The 13,710-nt window shown below is 40.1% G+C and overlaps 1 protein-coding gene across 1 annotated transcript in view; it reads right to left on the reverse strand.

Annotated features, from left to right (window-relative positions):
- The window catches only part of kdm5bb (lysine demethylase 5Bb), a gene marked incomplete in the record, with an annotated part of 35,691 nt that overhangs the window by 9,214 nt on the left and 12,767 nt on the right, over positions 1–13,710 (reverse strand). Inside the window, 14 exon segments of the mRNA XM_014022708.1 lie at positions 2,054–2,233; positions 2,306–2,444; positions 3,144–3,499; positions 5,042–5,156; positions 5,262–5,412; positions 7,076–7,200; positions 9,490–9,671; positions 9,795–9,989; positions 11,766–11,885; positions 11,977–12,139; positions 12,255–12,436; positions 12,535–12,693; positions 12,792–12,911; positions 13,091–13,248. Of these exon segments, the coding sequence (XP_013878162.1) occupies positions 2,054–2,233; positions 2,306–2,444; positions 3,144–3,499; positions 5,042–5,156; positions 5,262–5,412; positions 7,076–7,200; positions 9,490–9,671; positions 9,795–9,989; positions 11,766–11,885; positions 11,977–12,139; positions 12,255–12,436; positions 12,535–12,693; positions 12,792–12,911; positions 13,091–13,248 (2,345 nt within the window).

Consider the following 13,710-nt stretch of genomic DNA (forward strand, 5'->3'; position numbering starts at 1 on the left):
TGAGGAAGCAGAGCCTGAGGACCCTGGGTCGGACTCTCCAATCTATGGTGCCGAGGTCACTGAGGTAGTTAAAAAGCTCCTCGGTAGCAGGGCGCCAGGGGTGGATGAGATTCGCCTGGAAGGCTCTGGATGTTGTGGGGTTGCGATGATTGACGCGACTCTACAATATCATGTGGACATCGGGTGCAGTTCCTCTGGATTGGCAGACCGGATGAACTCAGGTTTTCTTTACTGCAGTGTAGAGTTACTGACGTGTCAAGAACACGATGGCAATGATCTTACTTACTTTAACAGGGTATACACAGAAATCCTGAAGTTAAATTTAATACCTTTTAATACCATCCCAATGTTTTTAATACCAACACGACTTCAAGTTGAAACTGTAGCGGCAACTGCTTCAACCTATTATTAAAGTTACTGGATACATAGTTATTTCTTTGCCTTAATGAAACTCTGATCTACAATTATTTGTTATTTAACCCTAAATTCAAGGCAAGTGTTTTCATTATGTGTAGGAAGAGCAGTGCTATCAGCAACAGGTCGTCTGCTCTCGCACGTCCCAGGAACTCAGAACCAAAATACCCGGATGTCACACAACCATCCTCTAAATAACATCTCTGTACGTCCATCCGTTTTTTAAACATGTATTAAAACTTTTGTTGAACATGAGAATGAACGGTCCAGCTGTGTTATCATCCCTCCACCACCACTACACCGTTTTACCCTCACAATCACCATCTTTTATCTGCATATACATTGACAATACCAGCTAAAGAACGACTGTAAAGGCTTCATCAATCAAATTCTTTAAAAAAAAAAATCAGTTCTCAATTTTTTCATAMTGAGCAGAGGGTTGCCTGCAATATCTTTCAAATATCACCTTTTAAATTTATCAAAACTGCAAAAAAAATCTCAATTTATAAACTTTCTTGTAGCTAAAAATACTTTCAATTAAAAACTATTATTGAAAATAATAAAACCTTACTAAACAAACTAAATCAACAGAATCTACGTGAGAACTGTAAATTATGTTTCATGTGATCCTGTATTAATTTACATGAAGTCTGATCCCAAATAAACAATTGAGCTCAAATTCCCAAAACCCTTTAATACAGTGTAGGATTTAAATTAGCTCATATTTATCTACAAACACATAAAACTGACTTCTTCATAGAGAATGCCCTCCCTGAGTTTTGGGGAAAAACAATTAAAAAAATCTGAGACACAGCTTTAATTTACTTTTGTTTTGTTCAAACAAATATAGCTGTTTTATTGTTATTGTGTGTCTGTTTGTCCCAGTAAACACACACCTGTTGATTGATGTTATCTCCCGTGTCATTCTTATAAAAGCCATCACTTTAATCTCCTCACCTGCTGCACCCGCCTGCTCCTCTCTTCTCCCCCGCTCTGCTCCAGCTAGCTTTAGCTAAAGCTAGCAAACACGGACACACGGCTCCTCTCAGGTGGTGGAGTCAGTAATCCTTCTGCTGGTTTATCTTTTCTGAGTTTTAACAATCTTCCAGCTTTGATATCGTCTCCTGTTCTTTTTCAGACGTGTCCTGACAAATATATTTTATTTAAAATACCGCTCCAACTTCTGCTACTAGAGACACTTAAGTCCCGCCCCCCACACTATTTCTTATTGGCTAATAGGCCTGTCTAAAGTTAAAGCTGCGTCTCAGATAGGGCCAGAGAAATGTTTGTTAAATCTGTTTTCAACGCAGCGCATCAGATTCCAGCATGGTGAAAGTGCGCTAGTTGTTTAAAAATTAATACCTCGTCAGATGGCATTTATTACCTTTTAATACTTTTTAATGGCTTTAATTTTTGCTTATTTGGTTTACTACCCTTTAATACTTTTTACAACCCTGCGGATACCCTGTTTAATATATGGTCTGTAATCTGCGAGTTTGTGCTGTAAAAACAATGCAATAATCAGCTTGAGACTCTGTATCAGTCTCTACTTTAAAGATTGACTGGCTTTGGGGACAAAAATAACTATCTTGATTACCATAGCTGCTTCAAAAATTATTTCCAACTTGTAAAATTTTACCTCTAGTAGTGTAAGCGTTGAATCTTTTTGAAGGAAAATTGCTGCTGCAGACTCTTTCCATTGCTGCACCTCTGCCATTAAGGACTCTAGTCTTTCTAGAGGCTCCAGCTGGACCTGAATGGCTTGTCCTCGTAGGACCATGTCAGAGAGGCTGTCCGCCATCAAAACACAGCCGCTGACCTGAAAGGAGGAGTTGATTTTCTTGTGTTATTGCCTCTTAAATCATCTGGTCATAATGTATCATGTTCTAACCTGAAGCTCCTCGGCTTCCTGGAGCCACTCCTGGGCTTTTCTGATGGTGTCTTTGAGGAGCAGACAGTTTGGGAGGTAAGCAGGTATTCCTGATGCCTTCTCAGCTGCAGCGTTAAGAGTCTCTATGGAGTGTGGCGGTCTGGTGCCAGAGAAACACACGTGATCAACATTTGTTTCAGCTCCATTTCTCTAAAATCATCTAACGGTCTACAGACAAGCTTACGAAAAACAGCTTTAACAACTAACAAACACAATTCAAACTCATTTTAAAACCTTGTCCAGACAAGTTTAATAAAAAAAAAATAAAACGCTTCCCAATATTTCAAACCCTGTGAAACCTTAAACTCTGGATCAAAAAATTTGAGTCCTGACTTGAGATTAGTTCATCTGATAATGAAGAGAAGAGAAACATGTTCCTGACAGCCATGCCATTAATTAAAGCCTTTTAAAAAAGCACTTATGACAGTTAATACTAAACAGCGTTTTGGACCAATGGAATGAGGGCAAAACTAAATATGATGCTCACTTTTTGTTGATCTTGTTGAATATTCTAGCAGCAGCATTTTGCACTAGCTGGAATTAAAATGAAGCATAATCAGGAGCACTGACGTCATAATTTCATAATTCAGTCATTATCAGTGCAAATATCTGGACAAAGAGTTGAAGCTAAAAGACAAGATAATATTTCATAAGTTATGTTGTTTTTTGGATAAAGTCAGAGCAGTAACATCCGATTGTAATGTGATGCTCTCGGTCTCTCAGGTGTTTTATTTATTTATTTTTCTTCCTCCTGGCTAATGCTCAAACATCATCGCTGATCAGTGAGTGCTGCCCTCACCTGGCCTTCAGCAGGCTGCTGGCCTTGTCCTCCCAGTGCTCAGACAAAGTGAGCTGCTCCTGAAGGCGTGCCATGGCTCTTTCCACAGACGGATGAGGTGCCAAACCCACTCCCTGGTCGATGAGCCTCCTCATGGCCTCTAGAGTGAGGGTGGCGGGCTGGGYGCTGGCCTGCTGCACCCCCTCCAGCCACCGTGCTTGTTCCAGTCTCTCTCTGAGCTGTGGCAGCTCCGGCAGGTCCACGTCAAAGTCAAAACTGACATCCAACAGGCTCTGGATCTCTGCCACRCTGGGAGCTTCATCTGCCAGGACCTTCTCACTGTGCTGCTGGAAGTCCTCGATACGATTCAAGAGTTCCTGTAAAAAAACCACACCATTAGGTTAAAGAGGGGGTATTAATTCTGTACCATCAATCAAGTAACTATGTTACATTCAGTTGGTATTTAAAAGCTGTATGTATCAAAAATACTTTTGACTTTGCATCATTCTAAACGCCTTGAACTTGGCCTTTGTCTCTTTAAGAACTACCTACCATTACTGACACTCCCACTTCAACATATCTTCACAACAATGCTTCAGGGGAGGTGTGCTCTGTGGGGTGGAGCTTAGCTGTATACTGAGCTCCAGGGAGGAGCTTTGTGTAAATAGGCGGTGCTTTGTACCAGCAAGTGTTTAGGCAGCTCCCATGACCACAGGAGATTCAAAGATTTCTTAAGCTGAAAAAAAGTAGTAGCCTTTGCATAACTCCCCCCACCCCCACCAACACCCTTAAAGGGATCCATGATTAGTTGTTTAGACTTTATTTGAAAAACATATATTTTAACTGTAAAATAAAGACTGTAAAAAGGGTAGGCTGTTTAGTTTTTATAACTTTTAAACTAAAAGTTTAAAAATATATTACACGGAGGGGGTCATTTTATTCACATGCAAAGCATTCTGGGTAAATGATGACGTGGGATAGGTCATCGGTGTGAGGTAACTAGCGAGCTAGATCCACCCTGAAGGTTAATCTTGGACAATATCTGATGATSGACTCTTTTAAATGAAACCAGAGAGCGTTGACAGAGAGGAGAAGGTAGAAATGACTCAGCCTGGAACTGAAAATATGGATGGAGGACAACAGAGCTGCTTCATGGAAGAAGAACCTCAGCTTAGCCTGTTAGCTTTAGTGTTAGCCCTGATGCTATCACCATACATATGTATTAGCTCAGCGCTACACATTCTCCTCTCTTCACTGAGGTCCTCCATCCACATGACAGAGAGGGGAACACAAAAATGACTCAGTCTGCAACTGAAAATATAGATGGACCTCAGTTTAGCTTGTTTGTCGTGCTAGCACCGAGCTGATACATATAAGGCAATATAGCGTTGGCGCTAAAGCTAACAGGTTAAGCTGAGGTTCTTCTTCCATGAAGCAGCTCTGTTGTCCTCCATCCATATTTTCAGTTACAGGCTGAGTCATTTCTACCTTCTCCTCTCTGTCAACGCTCTCTGGTTTCATTTAAAAGAGTCGATCATCAGATATTGTCCAAGATTAACCTTCAGGGTGGATATAGCTCGCTCACACCGAGGACCTATCCACGTCAACATTTACCCAGAATGCTTTGTGTGTAAATAAAATGGCTCCGTCCATGTTAAAATATATTTGAAAAATTTACAAAACTGAACAACCTACGGTATTTTTTACAGTCTTTATTTTACAGTTAAATGTTTATCAAATAAAGTCTAATGTTACAACTAATCAGGGATCCCTTTAAAACAGACAAATATTTATTGATTTAATGATCATATTATATTAATGTAGCTTGACTGCTACTCAGGCAATTGGTGCTAAYTAAAACATGACTCAAGTTTAAATGACATAAAAAAAACACATTCCATTTCTCCTCCTAAACTTACCTTCAGCATGGGCGCCTGCGGGAGGCTGCAGGASAGGTTATACAGCTGCCTCACGAACGAGCTGAGCTCCTCCACAGTCAGCTGGCTGCGGGACTTCCCAGTCCCACATCGATACCTAAGTGATGAAGACATCAACCCCATTAATACTGCTCCCCAACAGGCGGGAGCAAAAAACACATCTATAACTCACAGGCCGCTTGGAGGAGCCTAAAAATACTACCTGGTCTGCTTCTTGCCGTTGAGCAGCTGCTGCGCCACCGAGGCGCACTTCTCTGCRTCCTGTGTGACCAGACGCAGCCGCCGCAGCAGGTCGTTGTCAGGGAACAGCCTGGACTCTGACTCAGTGAGAAGAGAGCGAAAGACAGGCAGGCCTGAGGAGAGAATGCAGGGTGAGTCGCAGTCTGACACACGACGTGATGGCACAGTTTAAACAACCCTCATGTTTGTCTGATCACTCGTTAGTTTTCTCTCCTGATGACAATCGTCTGCTTAAAACTCCTGAAAACTACTTTCCAAGTTTTGCAAACAGTGCTCAAAGGGCTACATTTTTAAAACTTACCACCATATTTTTGCATGTATAATGCAATCTTAAGTATTATATGACCCCTCATTTTTTGAGATAAAAAAGCATTAAAAAATCTAACCCTCATGTATAACACTACCCTTGATCTCAAGCAGGCTTCAAGATGTTTTAGCCTTTGTGATTTGTATTAACAACCAGCTACTAGAACAGACCATTTTTAGTGAAATGACACGCAGAAGAAGCATACAAATGCACATTTAAGTAATTTGGGTAAGCAAGCCATGAGAATGGACAGGCTTAAATGCAAACGACAGCCAACAAAATGTGTTTTGCCAGAAAATTGTTTAGACTTGTGTATACTTACTTGTGTACACTTACTTGTATATTTACTTGTGTATTGTGACACCCCAACAACAGTGATTTTTGGGTTAAAGTGTTTGCTTTATGCACACATAAATATGGCAATGACAATTATGGTCATAATGTTTTCGTACTGTTTATTTTTCTTTTATTTCAGAGTTTTTTGGTCAATCGTAGCAAAAGACGTGGCTGCGCCTGGCAACATGAAATTTGGTAGGAATACAAATGTAGCCAACAAACACTACACTGGCAAATAGTTATGCAATAGACCCCATATTTCAAGAGGGGGTGCTACTTGAAGAGATGGTGTCTGGACATACAAAAAAGCTTATAGCTCAAGAAATATTCAACACAGGAACTTCAGATTTTTGTTTTTGTTTAGCTCTGAGGGCTATCATTTCATGACATCATTATGTGTTTCTATGCAGCTACCACCTAGCAGTAGGCAAAATAATCCAAACACRTGACTGAAAGTTGTTCTTTCAAGCCTGTAAATCTATAAACATGATCAGAACTTGGCACAGATATTGTCCTATCTGACCTACACTGACTAAGAGTCCAACAACCCCATACGCATGTTCAATACCTCCACCCAAAACAGCTTCTACTCAAAATGGTCTCTGTGGATCATTTCTAYACTTGTAAAGCATCTATAGTACAATTTCCTGGACAGAACAGTACATTTATGACATCATGCATATGAATGTGATTTGTTTTATTATCACTCTACTCCAATAGATTACTGAGAACAGATCAGGTTTCATATAAATACCAGAACATCTTAAACATCCGCAACCCACATGTGAGTYCTGGTGTGTGGGTTCTTTGAGTATGTGCGTCATATTTGCTACTGCTTTGCAGAATCTAGTCAAAAATTGTTTTGGGTTGAATTTTTTGCAAGGGCCAAATTCATATCATAAAAATCCACAACAGAACATTTTGAAATGAGGCAGTGAAGAAATCCAACAGTAGTTCATGTCTTGTAGCAATAAGGTTTCAGAAAYACAGCATTCAGAGTAAAACTAAAGTACTCTTTATTTCCCTCACAATTCAAACATTGTAGTTGCATGCTTAAAGAAATAAACTGAACTAATTAAAAGCCCTTATCAGGCGGCATACGGTACTTTAAGCTCTGTTTTATTGATGCACACCTTTCTTCTTTTCCAGTTTAGCCTCCAGAGTCTCTGTGACGCGGGAAGCCCATTCATCGTACAGCTCCGCTCTCTGCTTCACGGCGTTCATCATTGGGAACAGGTCGTCCATCGTGTACCTGTAACTGCATCAGAAACAAAACCCTAAATGTGTGAGAATAAAGTAGGATGCACATTCATATTCAAAGATCCAGAGTTTGAAATACAAAAAGCAGAGTCTTTCAGACCAAAGAAACGTTTCTCATTTTTGTTTATTTCTTCTTCTTCTTTTTCGTTTTCATGCTTCATAAACTAGTGCTCAAAATAAAACTGCTTTTAAAATAAGTTTAGCTCCTGCTTTCCCAGCAAGGGAGAAGCTATCTGTAATAGAGTGGAGCAACACATATACGCAGTTTACTTAGCTTCTCTGCCTCCTTTAGGGGAAACAAGCCCCTCATGTTAACTGGTAGTGACTGGAATTCCTGTTATATTTGATCAGAAAACTGCTTTAAAACAAAGTGCAGCATTGCTTTGAAGCTTAAATGTCCTAAAATTATGGGCAAGCAATTATTTACAGTCACTCTCACCTAACAATCAGCAGTGTTATATAAAAAAAACTTTCTACGAAGTATGAATCAATGTTCATCAGATCAGACAAACAATGCCTCCGATGGCCTGATGTGTCATTCACTGAACTCCCCGAGAATATAATTCTCACACTCATTATGTTTTTMTTTTACAAAGTTAATTGATTTTGCTTATTTGGCTGTGGGTTGTGAAGGTTAAGTACACTGATTACAGCATAATTAGGCTCTGGTGGACCAGTAGCTGCAGAAGAGTCAGCATATTTGAGCTCAGTGAAAGAAAAATGCCAGACTGGTATAAAAAATTACTCAAAAATACGTGAAACTCTATATTATACGTGCTGGGCAAAATGCAACACAGAATTTTTTAAGCACATCCCTAATATTTTCCCTTTGACTCAAGCAGCTTGACACAACTTCTTTTCCCCTAAAAGGGGCGCGGCTGTTTGAAGAAAGAGGAAGTGACATGATGCAGCGCCACATCACTTCGGTTTTACAGTGTGGTTAAAAATGATGTAACTGTATGAATAATAGCCCAGCAAAGTAAGTGTACTGTAATATGTTGAGCAAATTCTCATGAACATTAGCAAACGTTTATATCGACAACTCTGGGTCTCTTGAACACATCATTTCAGGAACTATAGCTGGGTGGGTCTGTCGGGACTGGTTTCATGGTCTTATTTCACAGATGCACAAACAACATTCCCACGGCTTCACATACACACAGCCCTCAAACCACTGCCTGAGTTGGCCTAAATGTGCTCTATGCAGGGTTTTCTTTGTGAACTCATATTGTGTCCTTAAAGGGACACAGTATGAGATAAGTTTTTTAATCTCTCATCTACTCAGGTTTGCCATTTTGTTTTGTTTTTTTCTAATGCAAGGGTAGCGCCTCCCTATGGCTGCAGCCTGGGGCACCTGTCCCCCCATGTACTGTATGTGATTCTTGTTTTTGTTTTTGTCTCTCTTGGATGCGTTGTTCCAAAACATAACATCCCTTTGGGATCAATAAAGTATTAAAGGGCCTGTGACATCATACTTTTGTTATAAACATGAATGCATTTTTGGAAAGATAACATTGATTACATACTGCAAAACACGTTTCATGCTACTGAGATGAACAGTTGTTGAGATATTCGCATGTGAAGAAACAGGAAGTGATGTCAAAGGGGAATGTCTGAATGTGAACAGAGCGTTGTTACAACAGCTAAAAACACAGACTGTAGAGAAGAATCTGATGTTTCTTTAGATTATTTTGAGTCGCTATCAAAAAGAGATGAAGAAGAGTTAAAGTTTAAATAATTTTGTTTTAATAAACAAAAACCAGGGAGTTTATTTTATTAATGAGTTCCCCTTTGATGTCACTTCCTGTTTCACTTTGGATGAGCCAAATTCAAAGGAAATAGGCCAGTTATGTGACAAAATGGGTAAAATAATTTGTAGTATGCCAATTTTCTTAAGTGTGAAGATGTTTTCTTTGACTTTTTGTATTTGAAGGATAGGCATGTCACAGGCACTTTAAAATATAAAACAAAATGAAAATGGAAGAAAGAATTTGGTTTCATGAGCATGTTTTAGACAGGATTTTCAACATGATCCTCTACACTAGGCTGGTTGGTTATGACACTTCAGTTTCTTTTTGTGATGTAACCAGAAAACCCTCAAAGATATTTGGCTTTCCAGGAAAGCTTCAGATTTTATTATCTCGCAGATCCCTTTGAATTATTGTGTTGAATGATCTCTTGTCTCGCAAAAAATAAAAAATAAAAAATAAATAAAAATCAGCACATTCATACATTTGTCACTCTAATCATGTCACACCGCTTTGGAATCAGTTCCAGTAGGACCTACTTCAGTGTGTAGTTGGAGAGGGAGCAGGGGCAGAGGTCACCGATGTGGTACAGACAGACCAGGACTCCTGGGCTACAGGAACAGGTGACGGCAGAAAGGTAGCACGTGGTCCTGCACTTGGCACACTGTCGCTCGTCGTCCTGAAGGTGATCGTATTTTGCCTCCTGAGAATGCAACACGCCCTGAAGGTGTAGGAAAACAACAAACTGATTATTAGGTAAATTCAGACATTTTGTTTAACACGTATTTGTCAGTAAAATAAGTCAAAACATGCATTTATGTATAGAAAATGACAACTGCCGTACCAGTTTCTTTATTTTGTCCCTCAGCTCTTGCTCCTCCTTGATCATGAGGACCATGTCTTTGTGGACAGCTGAGGCCAGGACCACACTGAGTGCRTCTGCTTTTCTGGCCATGTTGCACACCATCTCATCGTGGGAGAACACGTTGTACCGGTGCAGCAGACGGTAGTGGTCCACACACTGTCTGCCAAGAGGCATCTGTTTGAACGGAGAGGTAAGAAATGAGCTGGACGTTAGCTTTTCCTTCGATCACTGTTATCTGCTCATGAACAAGTTCTGGTGGGATCTGTTCTAGAGTGTAGTTTGTGGGGTAGAAACCTAATTTAATAAGTACTACTGTATTTATTCATGTATAATACTAGAAATTTAACCTTAAAAGTCATCCATAAAGTGGGGGGATAGTATTATACACGGATTATTGATAATTAGATTTTTATGCTTTGTATGCTCAAAAAATTATGATCGTATTATACTAGAGATTTATAGTATTACAACTAAAACCGTTTTTGATGCCGCCACCGCAGTTTGTCCTTCATGAGCCTTCGTAGACAAGATGGCCGTGAAAGATGGCGGCTGCCTGTACTGGCGACCCGCGACCATGGAGATAGAAACAGCTTTTTATAAGGTAAAAGTAATAAAACAAGGTCTTTGTCTGCAATGATTAGACATGTTTTTTTATTATTGTCAGTGATTATCTCAATTTCGGCTAAAAGAATTGACAAAACCCTACACACTGTGCCTTTAAGCCCAAACCCCCGGTTTTCTACTTTAATTACTCCAAGTTCTTTTAGTTAGACATAGACAAGTTTGATATCTACAGAAACTTCAGAATCTTGGCTAGAAGCTGGTAAAAACCATTTCTATGAACATCCGAGACAGTTAAAATTACAAGCAGTTGAAGATAAAACAATGAAAGTGAAAATAAAATTGGTTTAAAATTTTGGCAAGTCAGAGATGTCAAAATAATGTGTTAATTAGGAGGTATAATGTGTTCATTTTGTTTTTGTTGTTTTATTATCACTGCATTTATTACACAGGGTTCTGTATGTTGTTTTCATGATTAAATGCAGCAAAATAAATTATGTTAAAAGGTAAAAGATCTTTGTAATATGTGGTTTATTTACTTAAATGACTTTAACTGCTGGATGTTCAGCCCCTCAGCTGTTGACCTGCAGTAACTGTGGCCCCTGGAGCAAATTAGTTGAATAGCCCTGGGCTATAACATTATTCAAGGAAGGCGGCCCACCCTCCTTATGGAACTGCCCGCCCTGCCTTTCAGATTCCCCAGTGACTCCCAGACGGGAAGCAGAGATTGTAGAAACAGAACAAGCAGCTTCAACCTAACATTATCAATGTAACGTTCCACTACCACTAACACCACCCCCACCCACACCAACCAACCAACAGCAACCCTGCTAAGGCCAGTACTGCAGGGGGAACACTGAAACCATTGGTGTGTGGACGAAGGTCAGCAAGATAATTAATCCACCAGATAATTCAGAGGCAGTCTGTTTGGGGAGTTTTACTCCAGGAGCTGCGAGGCTTTCAAGCTACGTTCAGACTCTGTTTACTGAACCAGCGGCTGCTGACGTCATTACGCTCTTGCGCTATGCTGCGTTCATGACAAGCATGGAAAACTCACCACTCTTACGCCGAAACGGTCGCAATGATGCGTTTAAGTACTGAAACATGGTACCATTTGATGTTACGTGAATAGGTTCTCTGTAGTACTGACAGAATTTGGTCTGTACTTAAAAAAGTATTGAATTCGGCGGTACCCATCCCTAATTATGATGCTAATAAAGGTAAAAAAAAAAAAAAAAAAGCTTTTTAATTATAAATATTTTCTTGTGTGACATCAAATTTAATCTATCTTACTTTTGGTCAACTGAAAGAAGACACTTAAACCTTTGAAACAACAATCATTGATAAGAAAAATCTCTGTCAGGAGAGCAGCTTCAAAACGATACAGACCCAGTCGACGGTGCAGAAGTTGACTGCCTCAGCAAAGTTAAAGCCCTGGTTGAATCCGCTGTGATAAGCTCTGGGAAATGTGATGACAAACTCTCCAGCACACTGGTTGGTTCTGTAAATCTGAAACACAAGAGACAACTCGTTGGTTGAATGCATCAGATACATGTTAACGTAGTTGAAGAGCAGAAAAAAAAGTCTCAATAATACGAACAGGAACTCCGTGAGCCATTAAAGTGTTTGGGTTCATGATGGTGACCAGCTGGTGCAGCAAGTCAGGCTGAGACTCAAACAGCTCCGGGGCCAGTTTCTTCATCACCTCCTCCAGCTGCTCTGCTGCAAAACCAGGAGCTCCGTACCAGGTTTTAGGTTCTCCCCTGGGAGCAAATAAAAACACAAAGATCACTCCACATCAGCTAAACGAGAACTTATTTCAAGTTTCTAATGTGCATTAAAAAACAGCAAAGTGAGGGACTGTTGGTCAAGCTGTACCAGTGCAGGTAGTTGATGGAGTAGCTCCAGTGATCCTCAATGTGCCAGCAGAAGGAGGAGAAGCACATGCCAACATAAAGCCACGGCAGCGTCATCCCACAGATGTCAGCTGTTACGTGAGTCAGAACCGACGTGTTCATCAACGCCAGGTTGTTCAGGTTCCAGCCACATTTGAGGTATTTCTGCAAAAGGTGCAAGAATATCAGGACAAGTAATAGAAGCAAAAACAATCTACCACTGATGTAAACAAGGCCTTGGAAGTTTTGTTTTAAGTTGTTACCTCATCTGCTGGGGAAACCTTAAATTTCCCGTTGGGAATGGGGAATCCGCTCCCAAACTCCTTCGATGCGATATCAGCTCCATATTCTACAGTAACATCTTCCTCAATGGCTCCAACCAAACGCCAAAACTCTTTCTCCACTAGCTCCATGGGTACCATCTGTGATGATGGGAAAAGAAGAAAGAGAAATTCCAATTTTATTTTAAACACTGAATATCTTTCAGAACAATGTATTTATGTTGAACTCTACTGCTTACATGAACCGGCATGTTGAAGTAATCTGATTTGAAGGCGTCTGCCATTTGCCCAAACGCACGTAACGAGTAGTCCCTGTGTGCTTGTTCAAACCCGAACGCCTCGTGAGGTTTGCAGCATTCCTGTAGGGACAGTTAAAACAGGTTTCATGTTTACGTGGTAAATATGTGATGCAGCAGCCCGGGAGCTTTCATCTGTTTTTTTTTTTTCCACTTTCAGTTTTGTATTCATTGTTAACTTTGGTTTAATTATTTTGTAAGAGGAAACAAAGATTTGGAGGGTTTCTGCTGTTTCTCGTCACCTGAGCCAGACACTTGGGGCACCTCCAGTCTCCTCTAGGGACGTCGTGGAGAGGGGGTATCAGACAGAAGGTGTGGTAGCTGTCATCGCAGCCGTCACACAGCAACAGACGGTCTTCATCTCCCCCACTGCCGCACACCAGACACACAACCAGATCCACCTGGATAACAAAGGAAAACAGTGTCAACAACATTCCAGATCATTCCAGATTGCTATATCGAGTTTATTTTTTTCTTCAATATATCAATTCATGTAGTAAATTTAAGTCTTTTAAGCTACCTTTTTTTTTGTTAAAAGAGATGGATTTCATAAATATAAAATCTATTTTGGTGTCTGATACACTGTAACACACTGACACTTCAGGCTGCTTCAGATACCATTCAGTGAGTCACCCTACATTTACTCCTGTGTCACAGATTCAGCTCAGAGTTCAACTGTTCATCCTTCTTATCTTTACTTCTTTAGGTCCAACTGTGTTTACCACGTCTCCAAGTGGGGAATTCAGAACTTGTCTGTTTTTTCTTTTATTTCCTTTGCAATTAACTACAAACTCCTCTCAAAAGCTAATTACATCACCTCAGAGAGATATGTGTTAATAACTTTCTGTCAATACATTTACTC

This window comes from Austrofundulus limnaeus, unplaced genomic scaffold (genome assembly GCF_001266775.1).
Source record: "Austrofundulus limnaeus strain Quisiro unplaced genomic scaffold, Austrofundulus_limnaeus-1.0 Scaffold339, whole genome shotgun sequence".
Taxonomy (NCBI): domain Eukaryota; kingdom Metazoa; phylum Chordata; class Actinopteri; order Cyprinodontiformes; family Rivulidae; genus Austrofundulus; species Austrofundulus limnaeus.